Below are 14,693 nucleotides of genomic sequence, written 5' to 3'. Positions count from 1 at the left end.
CAGCAGTAGATGTGCTTGTATCTAGCACATAAAGGGAAGCCAACCATCGGATTATAAGTCGTATAATGCAGGGCCAGAATACACAAATCAATAAGCCATTATCTGACTGCACCGTGTTTTTGTTACAGCTCAATGGACTATGAAGGGTTCTGAATGGAAGTAAACAGGCACTGCGGAAGAGGCTGCAGGCTGCGCAAGGCACAATCACTTACTGCAGCAATAAATCTAAAGAAAAAAAACCAGGGTCTTAAAATAAAAAAAAAAAGAGAAAATTCTATGGCACGAGCTGCAGATTGTGGATTTTATCCAAGTTTCAACAGAGGAGGAACATTAGGTATCGTGTGTAATAATTCTCACCATTAATATCGCTAATAGTATCATTCTTCATCATTACACCCATCTTATTAGTGCGAATACAGCGCAACTGCAACTATTCCAAGAATACAGCAGAGAAACCAATAGGCACTGTGTGCCATTCCAGGCGCTATTTGCCGTGCTGAGGTGGTGACGTGTTACTCTGCCACATGACCGCCCTGCCTGGCCTCAGCAGACAAGCCTTTATCTGTGCAACTGAGCAGGGCTGTGGAGTTGGAGTCTGTGTTCATTTTGGTGGAGTCGGAGTCTGTATAAAATGGACTGACTCCTAAAATATATAATAAATTGTGTACAGTAGTTCAATGCAGAATGTGCTGAATATTTTTTCATATGAATTTGGGAAAGTTATGGAATGTCCTATAAATGGTTGTTCTATTCCTGATCTAAGGCTACATTCACACACAGCGGTTTTTTTGAGGATACGTTTTTCAGCTGCAAAAGCAGATCAGCTTTTTAAAAAACCACATTACCTGAAAGGTTTTTGAGCTCATAAATAAGGTTTTCAATAGCAAAAGCAGATTAGGAAAATAATGGACAATGCTTCAAACATGATAAGTAAAATTAAACTGATGAATGAGAGTAATGAACAACAGCTAGAAGAAAATTTAGGATTCAGTATGTGTGAGATGGAGCCACAGTGTTGATCATGTAACTGAAGAACAACAACAAACAAGAACAAGAACAAACAGATATTACAACAGAAAGAACAGCAAAATGATACTTTAGAATTTAGATGATCTTGTTAAAGCTGCTTCAAAACACTTTCAAATTCATCACATGTGCTGTATTGTGCACACGCTGCAGCTGGCAATAAGAGAGAGTCTGCAAGAGGGACATGCTGGAAATCTGATTGGAAAAGTGAGGAAATTGGTTATTGCCTCCAGAACCCCTAAAATTGATTCCATCTTGAAGAGACGTGTTGGGAAAGGGGCAATGTCGATCAAGCCACTCGATGGGGCAGCACTTATTTAATGATTGAGAGATTGCTTGAACTAAAACAGTTTCTTATAGATATGGCGAACCGTCAGGTAATTCTAAATGAAGGTCAATGGACACAGGTGGCTGAATTGAAGGAATTGCTTAATCACCCATTTACCGTGACTAAAAAATTACAAGCTGAGGATTTAACTCCTGGCATTTTCATAAGAGAGTGGAAGAACTTGCTATTTTGCCTGTCCCAAAGAGGAGGTTTATTCGCAGATGGTATTTCTGCTTCAATGAAACGGAGAGAGACACAGCTATTGGAAAATAAAATTCTTCTGGCAGCTGTTTATGTAGACCCAAGTCATCGTATACTGCTTGATGATCAACAGCTTACTAAAAGGAAAAGAAGCTCTCACTGAGGTAGCAGTTAGGATGAGCGGCTACAGGACTGCCAGGCGCAAGAGCACTTGGGTCCTGACAGTGCTACTGCTGCCATATCTTCATCCTCATCAGATGAGTTTAACTTTGAAAAGTATTTGGATGACCTGGAACAGGCAAAGCGTTGCCATAAGGAAAAAGATTTCACTCCATCTCCTATAGTAAGCAGATTGACCATATTTATATTTTACTTGCTCTCACAGAAATAGAAAAATTAAACTGTTCATCAAAACTGACTGTGCATGAGGCAATTCCATTATACCCGGAAATTGTTAGAGATGTTGCCCACGTGGTTACGGCTTTGCCTCCAACCCAAGTTACTGTAGAGAGGTTGTTCTCTAGCCTTAAAATTATTAGGTCAGATTTTAGGTCATCTGCGAAGGAATATCTGATGGAGGCAATTCTATTTCTTAGAACAAATTCATAGACTGCACAAATGTTTAGTATATTTTTGTTGAAAGCTGTTTTTTTACCACTTACATTAGTTAGTTTTATATATATATATATATATATATATATATATATATATATATATATATATATATATATATATATATATAAAACTATCTATAAAACTATGTAATTAATCTATATGACAGTGTAGTACATATTTAGAATTTATTACAGTTTTTTGTGTTCTAAAGTTGTATTCCAATAAATTTTATGTTCTATCTTGATTATTGTATCATAAACATGATTAAATGTTTGATGTTCACATTGTACTACAATAAATTTTTCACTTACATATAAGCAATATATGTGGGAGTCTGAGTCGGAGCAAGGAAAATTGAGGAGTCGGAGGTTTGGCTTACCGACTCCACAGCCCTGCAACTGAGTACACCTTGTCGCAGCGAGATGGCGTTTACGCTTTCTGATCAAATAGTGTTAACAAAGTACCTTATGTTATTTACATGTACTGCTATTATTTACACACTATAGGGTAAATTCTCATTAATGTGTTTTTCTGTTGCGTTTTGTCTGGCAAATTGCCAAGTGTGGAGTTGCCTTTACTATTGTGTTGGAGGTGGTCAGATTATCCCACTCCTATGATGGTTAAAGGGAACCTGTCAGCTCCTGTATGAACCCAGAATCACGAGCAGTTCTGGGTGCATATTGCTAATCCCTGCTTAACTGTCCCTGTATATACTAGTATAGATAAAGAGATCTTTAAAAAAAAAAAAAAAAAAAAAGTATTTCTAAAGATAGTTTCTTATATGCTAATGAGGCCAGGGACTAGTCACAAGGGCGTTAGTTCTCTTGGCTAGTCAGCCCCCTTAGCATGTTAGTATGCCCATAGGGGCGTGTTAACATGCTAATGAATGCGCAGCTTCGCCGCACATCCCTGACTTCATGGCGGCCGGAGGAGGATGGATGGGCACTGCACATGATGAGGAGTCCACTGGACTTCCGATAATGCACACTAAATTGATGCCGGGTGTAAGCTTCCTGGCTTCAGTGAGGTACAGTGCGCATGACCAGAGGTCCATGGGACTCTGGATCATGCGCAGAGCGCATCCATCCTCTGCCGGCCAGCATCAAGATTGAGGTATGAGCAGCGGCGCTGCACATTTATTAGCATGTTTAGCACGCCCCTGTGAGCGTACTAACATGCTAATGGGGCCGACTAGCCAAGGGAACTCACGCCCTTTCGACTAGTCCTTGGCCTCAATAAAAATACTTTTTCTAAATATCCCTTTATCTATGCTAGTGTATATATGGACGGTTAGGCAGGGATTAGCAATATGCACTCAGAGCTGCTCATGGTTCTGGGTGCATATTGCACCTGACAGGTCCCATTTAAATGTAAGATGTCAGATGCATATTATATGCATAGTGTAGTAGGTACTTCCTGGTTCCTGAGGTAACAGGGAGCCAGAGGGTTGGCTAGAAAGATAGGCCTGAGAGAAGGTAGTTCTGCAGAGGGGTTCCTGGTGTGTGGACGGTGCTTGGTAACTTGGGTTCGTCCGGGAACCCAGAGGTATCCTCCGTGTATCCGGAGCCTACAGCTCACCTTGGGACGGGCCTAGTGAAGCTCTCTGAGGTAGTGTCTGGACACGGGTAGCCACGGAGACAAGAGCACAGTCAAGTAGAGGCTTGAGCTCGGCTGCTAGAAGGCTAGCCAAGGCGAGGGCAAGGCAGAAAAAGTACCCCAGGGAACAGCGCCAGCATGGAACAACTGTTCCATGTGGTTTTGTAAAGATACCCGCTGTGTGATGTGTTGCCTTCTCAAATCTGCGATGGTGACCGGCTGCGTGGAGGTGAACGCTCCCCTGAAGGCCGACAAGTGTCGCATCCCCAGTCTGAGGCGGATCACTAACACAGGCTCAGTCTGTTGAAGTAGAGCAGAGCCCTGTCGGCCCAGCATTTGCTCCCCTCTGCAGTTATACTCTGGCTCATTTTTTTGTTTTTTCATTACAAACATTTCTAGCAACATTGTTTTCTCAAAGTGCTGGAAGCTTTGCTGCAGAGCTGTGCCCGATTATAACAAACACAGAACGGCAAAGATGAACCTTCTCTCAGCACATTAGCAGTTGTCCTCTCACACTACTGTTAGTCGCCGCACCCCCCACCATCTCCCCAAATGGCTGCCTGGGAGATGGAGGCTCAAACACTGTAAGAGGAAAGATGCAGTTACAAATAGGTTTGTACTTATAATGAGGCAAATTTACTTCTGCTGTACTCTGGTTAGTTCTGATCTCACTACAGAGCTATGTGAGATTATGAGAGCAAAGTGTCTGACACACCTTTTTCCTGAAACAACCCACTTAAAAGTAAGCAAAACCTTTAAAATTAAATAGATGTAAAAGAATTTTGCAGAGAATGCTCACCTGGAAATCTAGAAGTCCATCTAGAAGAGCTTTTCCTGCTTGGACAGCGTTGTTTAAGAGGTCTTCACGCTTAATGACGTTTAGAACTTCAGCTAATAACAGGGTTTTGGAGGGGTCCCCAAGCCAGGTGTTAAAAATTCGATATGGCTAATGGTGTACAAGAGACAAAATACTGGAAGTAATTAAACAGCAATCAATAAGTAACACAATATTCATATTCACTTGTTGGGCTTCTCTGACTAGGATACAACACTCATAAAACCATCAGCCCAGACTGCGATACTAATATAAATGCTATTCATTTCCACCAGACTTATAACTAACATGGTGAGAGCTTGCGGCTCTGGTCCCCAGACTTTCTCTATTGGCCTCTTACTTATTAATATTCAAAACTACGGATACAAGAGCAGAATAGGGTCTTACCAGGCAAAGAAAGTGAAGAGATCAAGGCGCATAAACTCAGTAATTAGGGTTGTGCCAGTCACAACTCCTAATTATGCTTCAGAAATGGCGGCCGCCGCAGCCCCGGGTGTATGGAAATCAATGCCAGAGTAGAGAAATCGGGTGTATGCCGCGCTGTCACCAGAAAGTTCAGACGTTGGTTAATTTAAAGTTCTTTTATTCAGGCCAACACGTTTCAGAGAGCTCAGTCTCCATCAGGACATTCAAGAATGCCATGATCATAAATAGCACAGATGAAAGGGGGATAGTACTATATGGTAATTTCATCCTAATAGGCTATATTGCAATCCCCATATGAACAGATATTATAGAATATACTCCCAATTCATTCTCAACATCTGTGAAAAACACGTATAGGAGACTCATTCATTTTTAAAAAATACCAAAATTTTATTATATTACAGAAAGGTAAAAATCATTTTCCATGAATTAAACACATGAGGTAAGGTGGATTCATCACACGCTCACCCACTAAAGAACCACCTAAATTAGACCCATCATATCCCTAGCAAGGAAATAGTATACATAGCCAGTGCAAAAAATGTATAGGGGAAACACCAAATGGTCAAAAAGTCAAGTCACCAAACAGCAGTTTGCAGACTTACCCATGGTAAGGGTCAATCAAAGGTGGTTCAGAGGTAGGTGGGCGAGTGTCCTTCAACCCGGACGCGCGTGTCGCCAAAGCTTCATCAGCGGGGTGCAGGCGAAGAATGCCATGATGAAGGAGACTGAGTTCTCTGAAATTCAGGTCAACGAGTTTCAGAGAACTCAGTCTCCATCATGACATTCTTATATGTCCTGATGGAGACTGAGCTCCCTGAACAGCATTGACCTGAATAAAAGAACTTTAAATTAATCATCATCTGGACTTTCTGGTGGCAGGGCGGCAGACACCCGATTTCACTACTCTGGCACTTATTAATATTCAGCGGAGTTCATGATTTGATGAGAACTTTCTGTTGAAGTGAGATTATAATATATTATATATATATATATATATATATATATATATATATATATATATATATATATATATATATATATATATATATATATATATATATATCACGATCATATGTCACGCGGACATTTGCTATTATGCTGGCTGCATTCATTTATGCCTCGAATGCGACCATCATACAACCTTGGCGGGAAGGAGTAAGCTCTATTAAGTTGTCTATACCAAGGAATTATTTCACTTTCACCAGCTGCAGCCATAAGATAAGAAAATCATTGAGTCCTCACAAAGCGATCAATGCCTAGATCTCTCTTCAGGATGAATATTGCTTTCCCTTTTTGCAGAATGTTCGTTTAGGTTCATGTCACACTATTAATTTATTTTCCACATATACACTGGGAATTCTTAGAAAACGGCTGTAGACTCCTACTGTGTACATCACATGGTACGCCACAGTAATGTAAAAAACCTAATAAATTTATGCTCTTCAATAGAGACATCCCCATAGAAGCATTTATGGGCCTGTTTATCATACTGTATAATCTTTAGACAGGGTAAACTTAGTCTAGATCAGAGGTCTCAAACACGCGGCCCGCATGCGGCCCCTCAGGCTGCTTCGTGCGGCCCTCAGGCCCGTGCCCCTGTTGACTATCGCGGCCGATGCAGGGGCCGCCCGCAGCCACTGTCTGCACTTTATGTCAGTTGAATGTTTTGCCGGCGCTGCGCTCTCAGAGTCCAGCGCTCTGTGCACAACTATTCCTCCAATGGAAACTGCCTGACCTCAGCTGCGCATGCAGCGCCGGCAAAACAATCATCTGACATAAATTGCTGACAGTGGCTGCAGCCCCTGCCGCGATAGTCATCGGGGGCACGGGCCTGTAGACAGCAAGAAGCAGAGATGAGGCAGCCGAGGGAACTCGGGACAGGTGAGAACAATGGTGTTTGTTTTTTTTTGTGTGTGTATGTAAAGGACGGCACATTAACCCCTTAGCAACCTATGACGTACTGGGTACGTCATGGCTCCCATGGCACCCAGTACGTCATGGCAAAATCGCGGCCCTGGAGCCCCGGTGGCTGCGATCATTTTTCAAGATGCAAATACCTTAGATTCGGGGAGGAGGGGTGGTGTCTCCTCCCCGGTTCTACGGAGGCTGTGATTGGCTGACGAACGCTGCTCAGGCAATCATAGCCACTGTAATGTTTCAACCATTGAAAATGGTTGAAACATTGAAATCCAGCCATGATCAGTGCAACTACAGCCCTGATCATTGGCTGGAGCTGGGTGACCTCTGTTTCACCCACCTCCAGCTCTGATTGGAGAGACCGGCCTTGTGACTGATCTCTCCAATCACTGTGGATCTGGGGCCGGAGACCGCTCCCCTCAGCTTCACTCTGGCTTCTGTGGAAGCTGAGGTGAGCGATCGGTAAGTTATAGCACCACTGCCCCCTTTCAGCCGCCACCACATGACTATAGGATGGGGACAAGATGGGCACATTACTATAGGATGGGGACTAGGATGGGCACAGTACTACAGGATAGGGACATTACTACAAGGGGACAAGTATGGGAAACATTACTATAGGATAGTAATAAGGATGGGGACATAACTATAGAATGGGGACAAGGCTGGGGACATTACTATAGAATGGGGACAAGGCTGGGGACATTACTATAGAATGGGGACAAGGTGGGCACATTACTATAGGATAGGGACAAGGCTGAGGACATTACTATAGGATGGGGACAAGGTGGACACATTACTATAGGATGTGAACTAGGATGGGCACAGTACTACAGGATAGGGACATTACTACAAAGGGACAAGTATGGGAAACATTACGATAGGATAGGGATAAGGCTGGGGACATTACTATTACTGTAGGACAACTATAGGATGGGGACAGTACTACAGGATAGGGATATTGCTACAAGGGCAAAAGGATGGGGAACATTACTATAACATGGGGACAAGAATGGACACATTACTACAGGATGGTCAAATTACTATAGGTTGGGGAAATGGATGAACACATTACTACAGGATGAGCACATTATGATAAGATGGGGACAAGGCTGGGGACATTACTACAGGATGGGGACATTAGCGTAGGATGGGAACAAGGATGAGCACATTACTGTAGGATGGGAACAAGGATGAACACATTACTACAGGATGGACAACTATAGGATGGGGACAGTACTACAGGATAGGGCGATTGCTACAAGGGGACAAAGATGGGAACATTACTATAACATGGGGACAAGGATGGACACATTACTACAGGATGGGCAAATTACTATAGGTTGGGGAAATTACTATAGGATGGGGACAAGGATGAACACATTACTATAGGATGGGCACATTACGATAAGATGGGGACATTAGCGTAGGATGGGAACAAGGATGAGCACATTACTGTAGGATGGGCACAATACTACAATGGGACAAGGATTGGCACATTACAACAAGATGGGGAACATTACGAAAAGATGTTGGCCAAAATTTCTATATAGTGCTAATTGTAACACTATTAGTTACAAGAAAGGGATAATATGTGGAAAAAAAAAAAAAACAAACTCAAAATAAGGCATGGCTTTTTTTTTTTTTACCATCAAAATTTTATTTTTTTTTATATTTAAACAAAGAATGTGCACATTTTTTTTATAATAAATAAGTGAAAAATGTTCAAAAATCAGTGATCCAAAGGTGTGTAAAAAATATATAAATTATATATTAGTACCAATAAAAATGTCACTTTGTCCTGCAAAGAGTGCGGCCCCCCAAATTATTTTTTTCCTCTGTGCGGCCCATACACCCAGCCGAGTTCGAGACCCCTGGTCTAGATAGTCTTTAATTGCACCAAATTCATCAAAATGCTCCTTCCAGTTATGAAAGATCATTATTTGGCTCATGTAACAAGAAAAATACCCCTCACTGTGTGTGGTATATGTTTCTTTAAGAACCTGACTGCTCTGTATATTTGTACATCAAATCTCTCCAATCAGCTCTTTAACATCAGTTTTAAAAAAGTCAGCTGAAGTTTAACTGTGAACCTGTCAGAAACCTTTACCCCCCAAAACCATTATTATGGCTGTTTAGCCCTTTATAACTCCAAACCACTGCTCCAGCAACAAGAAATCACATTTTGAAGTTGTGTCTGGAAGTGCACGGTAGGGTGAAGATGCACTTCTAGCTTCTCAGCCTCACCCGGTATTCCCTACCTAGCAGCACCCTCTTCTGGCTTTCTGACAAGTCCTTTGCTATGGTTCACGGTCACGGATGTGTCATACAGCCAGGGGAGGCTGCTGCTTTGCAGGAAACACAGCGCGAGTCTGAGAAGCTAGAAGTGCATCGGCAGGCTGGAAAGGAATTCCAGATACAACTTCAAAATGTGATTTCTTTGCTGATGGAGCAGTGTTTTGAGGGTCAAAAAGGTTTTGACTGGCTTATTTTTAAAAGTGCTACACAAGCAATCAAATAACTTGGGGGAGTTAAAGTTTTTTATAGGTTCCCTTTAAGTGTGTCATAGACACTGTGTGATGCTGTACTAAACATCAACATTTACATGGAAGACCCAGCAGGACATCAATAACCCCTGAGATGCCGCAGTCTACGTGTGGACATATCAATGGTGCAACAAAGACCCAGGAGGTAAGGGGGCTCATTTCCACCTCTAAAACCAAAGGAATTTTACACTATGATGAGGTGCTGGACTGCAAAGGGTGCATTTTATATTACAGACCAAAAGTTTGGACACGTCTTCTCATTCAAATAGTTTACAATTTTCAGAGTCCTGAAAATAAAGAAGATTCACATTGAAGGCATCAAAACTATGAATTAAAACATGTGGTATGAAATACTTAAAGTGTGAAACAACTGGAAATATGTCTTATATTGTAGGTTCTTCAAAGTAGCCACCTTTTGCTTTGATTACTACTTTGCACAGTCTTGGCATTCTCTTGATGAGCTTCAAGACGTAGTCACCGGAAATGGTTTTCTAACAGCCTTGAAGGAGCTCCCAGAGATGCTTAGCACTTGTTGGACCTTTTGCCTTCACTCTGCGGTCCAGCTCACCCCAAACCATGGTTCAGGTCTGGTGACTGTGGAGGCCAGGTCATCTGGCGTAGCACCCCATCACTCTCCTTCTTAGTCAAATAGCCCTTACACAGCCTGGAGGTGTGTTTGGGGTCATTGTCCTGTTGAAAAATAAATGATGGTCCAACTAAACGCAAACCGGATGGAATAACACGCTGCTGCAAGATGCTGTGGTAGGCATGCTGGTTCTGTATGTCTTCAATTTTGAATAAATCCCAGTGTCACCAGAAAAGCACCCCCACACCATCACACCGCCTCCTCCATGCTTCACGGTGGGAACCAGCCATGTAGAGTCCATCCATTCACCTTTTCTACAAAAACACGGTGGTTGGATCCAAAGATCTCAAATTTGGACTCATCAGACCAAAGCACAGATTTCAAATGGTCTAATGTCCATTCCTTGTGTTCTTTAGCCCAAACAAGTCTCTTCTGCTTGTTGCCTGTCCTTAGCAGTGGTTTCCTAGGAGCTATTTTACCATGAAGGCCTGCTGCACAAAGTCTCCTCTTAACAGTTGTTCCAGAGATGAGAAGGTGTGTCCAAACTTTTGGTCTGCACTGTAAATATCTCTCTCTCTCTATATCTATCTATCTATCTATCTATACACACACACACACACACACACACACTAGAAGGTGGCCCGATTCTAACGTATCAGGTAGTCTAGAATGTGTATGTAGGTTAGCAGATTGAATAATAAGGTAATGAATGGACTGGATAGTTTAAGTTTTATTTAGTATTCTTATAATTGTTTATTGGTTTTAAAATGACAAACAACAGAAGGAACAGTTTTAATAGAGGAGTCTAATGTTTAATGATGTCCATGGCTTGTAATGAAAGAAGGCCATAAACAGTGTAAAGTTAAGTAAAAATATGCTGATGCTGTGATGTGGCCCAATGCTGGTATGTGCCCCCCATCGTGGTGCAGCCACCATCCTGACATGTGCCCCCATCCTGCGGGGTAAGGGCGCTTTCACACTTGCGTTCAGCGCAATCCGCCACTATGGAGAACAGCGCAGTCCGTTAACGCAGTGCGCTATTCTCCATAGACTTGTATTGACGAAGTACTGTAACACAAGTGTCTGCGTTGCATCCGCTGGACGACACTGAGTTGTTATTTTGACGCAACGTTGGGTGGAGGGAGCGCTACATGTAGCGTTTTTTGGGTCGTTAAAATAACGCACATTGACAGATTCCGTTGAAATCCGCCAAGGTGTCTAATGATTGTCTATGGTGGCGGATTCCGCTGACAAATTCCGTCACGTTCTACTGAGCATGCTCAGCATGTCCAGCAGAACGATCTAAATCGTTTAAAATCACTCCTGGTCTCTCCCCTCCCTCCCCCCCTCTCTCATACTCACCGATCACGGGCGCGGCTCTGAACGGCTGTCAGAAAGCTCCGACGGCTTTTCCTCTTTTGAAAATGCCGGCCGCTCATTATTCAATCTCGTATTCCCTACTTCCCCCGCCCACCGGCGCCTATGATTGGTTGCAGTCAGACCCGCCCCCACACTGAGTGACAGCTCTCTCACTGCAACCAATCACAGCTGCCGGTAGGTGGGTCTATATCATGCAGTAAAATAAATAAAATAAAAAAAAAACGTGCTGTCCCCTCCAATTTTGATAGCAGCCAAGATAAAGCCACACGGCTAAAGGCTGGTATTCTCAGGAAGGGGAGTCCCACGTTATGGGGAGCCCCCCAGGCTAACAATATCAGCCAGCAGCCGCTCGGAACTGCTGCATCCATTAGATGCGACAGTCCCGGGACTCTTCCCAGCTCATCCCAAATTGCCCTGGTGAGGTGGCAATCGAGGTAATAAGGAGTTAATGGCAGCAGCCCATAACTTCCACTAAGTCCTAGGTTAATCATGACGGGCGTCTCCCCGAGACCCCTTCCATGATTAACCTGTAAGTTAAAGAAAATAAACACACACGAAACGAAAAATCCATTATTTGGAATAAAAGACAAAAAAACCCCTCTTTCACCACTTTATTAAACCCCCAAATACCCCTCCAGGTCCGACGTAATCCACAGAGGTCCCACGACGCTTTCAGCTCTGCTACATCTCTGCTCACTGCGGTCACTCAGGGGATTTGCGGTTACCTCTCTCTCTCTTCTCGACCGCAAATATCATTTTCCCGGCGAAACATTAAAAAAAAAAACCACAAAATGTTATTTTACAGGAATCCGTTACTTTATTAGCACACTATTTGCAATGCATCCGTCACACAACGCACTGACGGATGCCTCACAACGCAAGTGTGAAAGCATCCTAATGTGTGCTGGGGGGGGCGGAGTGCGGGGTGGGTGGAGCCGAGCGGGGCCATGGCGCTGCGGACGTCAGTGCTGGGGACTGCATGGCTGGGGACAGGTGACTATCCAGGTGTGTGTGTGTGTGTGTGTGTGTGTGTGTTATACATGCGAAGTGTGGGGGGGGAAGCAAAACGGGGAAGTGTCGGCCCATAGTTCGGGCTGTTCAGTTAGGTTCCTTGCACACGTAGCCAGGGTAAATATCGGGTAACTAAGCAAACACTTTGCTTAGGACCCCATGTGTACCCTGGTTACGTGTGCAGGGAGCCTTAGTTGAGCTGTTGGTCGCAGGCTCTTTAGCGCACGCGCTGTGGCGACGGTTGTCACTGTAATGACATCATTTTGGAGCAAGACAGACAGAATAAGGCAATATATATATTTTTATATTTATATATTAGTTCTGACATATGGGAACATAAAATAAAAACATAAAATATCAGCAAAAATGTTTTTTTTCCACCTCCCCCTAAAATAAGAGTAATACAAGTTAATCAATAATTTACAGGTAATTGAAAATGGTTAATAAAAAAAAATATGACTTGGCAAGATACAAGTCATCAGATATGGATGATAAAAATAATAAAAGTAATGACTCTTAAAATGTGATAAAACGAAAACGGTTTTGTGCCATCACTGTTCAAAAAGTAGTAAACATAATATATATTGTCATAGGTGACAGTCTTGTGGTGTCTGGATATAGCAGGTCGCAGCGTTTGGCTGCACAAACTCCTCCCAGACTTTCTATTATTTCTGATTGATGTATATATGGTATCTTATGTATCTCCTTTGCTTGGGGTTCATCCCTTTCCTTTTAGGACCCTGCGGAGTTCCTCACCCTTTCAGCTGTTTCCATCAGCACTTCTGTTTGTGTCCTTAAATTCTCTCATTCCCTTCTGGTCTTTGTTGGTGATACCTCTAACTACCTACAGATCCTGAGTGAAAACAGTTGGCTTGCAATCCTCTGGAGTAAACTTTGTTGCATTATGCAGTCATCTCCCTGAATCTTCTTAGAGAGAAGTTGTTTGTTATTTTCCCTCGTTTGATATCCCTGTGTGTCCTTTAGGTCCTAGTGGGGTTGACGAACAGCTCATACCATCCGTTCCTTACAAAGGGCCCAAATCAGGGTCAGCCTAGGGCCAAGTCGGTGAGGGAAGCCAAGGCCCAGCGGCAGGCTTGGTCAGAAGTCACCATCCCCCCCCCCTTCCCTTGACACAGGGTCTCCCTTCCCTTTCGTAGATTGCTTGGTATTTCCCCATACCTAGCATGAGATTATAATATATATCTATACAGTGCCTACAAGTAGTATTCAACCCCCTGCAGATTTAGCAGGTTTGATAAGATGCAAATAAGTTAGAGCCTGCAAACTTCAAACAAGAGCAGGATTTATTAACAGATGCATAAATCTTACAAACCAACAAGTTATGTTGCTCAGTTAAATTTTAATAAATTTTCAACATAAAAGTGTGGGTCAATTATTATTCAACCCCTAGGTTTAATATTTTGTGGAATAACCCTTGTTTGCAATTACAGCTAATAATCGTCTTTTATAAGACCTGATCAGGCCGGCACAGGTCTCTGGAGTTATCTTGGCCCACTCCTCCATGCAGATCTTCTCCAAGTTATCTAAGTTCTTTGGGTGTCTCATGTGGACTTTAATCTTGAGCTCCTTCCACAAGTTTTCAATTGGGTTAAGGTCAGGAGACTGACTAGGCCACTGCAACACCTTGATTTTTTCCCTCTTGAACCAGGCCTTGGTTTTCTTGGCTGTGTGCTTTGGGTCGTTGTCTTGTTGGAAGATGAAATGACGACCCATCTTAAGATCCTTGATGGAGGAGCGGAGGTTCTTGGCCAAAATCTCCACGTAGGCCGTGCTATCCATCTTCCCATGGATGCGGACCAGATGGCCAGGCACCTTGGCTGAGAAACAGCCCCACAGCATGATGCTGCCACCACCATGCTTGACTGTAGGGATGGTATTCTTGGGGTCGTATGCAGTGCCATCCAGTCTCCAAACGTCACGTGTGTGGTTGGCACCAAAGATCTCGATCTTGGTCTCATCAGACGAGAGAACCTTGAACCAGTCTGTCTCAGAGTCCTCCAAGTGATCATGAGCAAACTGTAGACGAGCCTTGACATGACGCTTTGAAAGTAAAGGTACCTTACGGGCTCGTCTGGAACGGAGACCATTGCGGTGGAGTACGTTACTTATGGTATTGACTGAAACCAATGTCCCCACTGCCATGAGATCTTCCCGGAGCTCCTTCCTTGTTGTCCTTGTGTTAGCCTTGACTCTTCGGACAAG

At 43.2% G+C, this 14,693-nt stretch overlaps 1 protein-coding gene across 1 annotated transcript in view; it reads right to left on the bottom strand.

Annotated features, from left to right (window-relative positions):
• LOC142245290 (4-aminobutyrate aminotransferase, mitochondrial-like) overlaps window positions 1-14,693 on the bottom strand; it is a 118,825-nt gene that overhangs the window by 15,895 nt on the left and 88,237 nt on the right. The window contains exon 13 of the mRNA XM_075317901.1: window positions 4,566-4,712. Coding sequence (XP_075174016.1) covers window positions 4,566-4,712 — 147 coding nt within the window. The remainder of the gene's footprint in view (window positions 1-4,565; window positions 4,713-14,693) is intronic.

This window comes from Anomaloglossus baeobatrachus, chromosome 7 (assembly GCF_048569485.1).
Source record: "Anomaloglossus baeobatrachus isolate aAnoBae1 chromosome 7, aAnoBae1.hap1, whole genome shotgun sequence".
In the NCBI taxonomy this organism is placed as follows: Eukaryota; Metazoa; Chordata; class Amphibia; order Anura; family Aromobatidae; genus Anomaloglossus; species Anomaloglossus baeobatrachus.
This window is presented reverse-complemented; position numbering and strand designations above follow the sequence as displayed.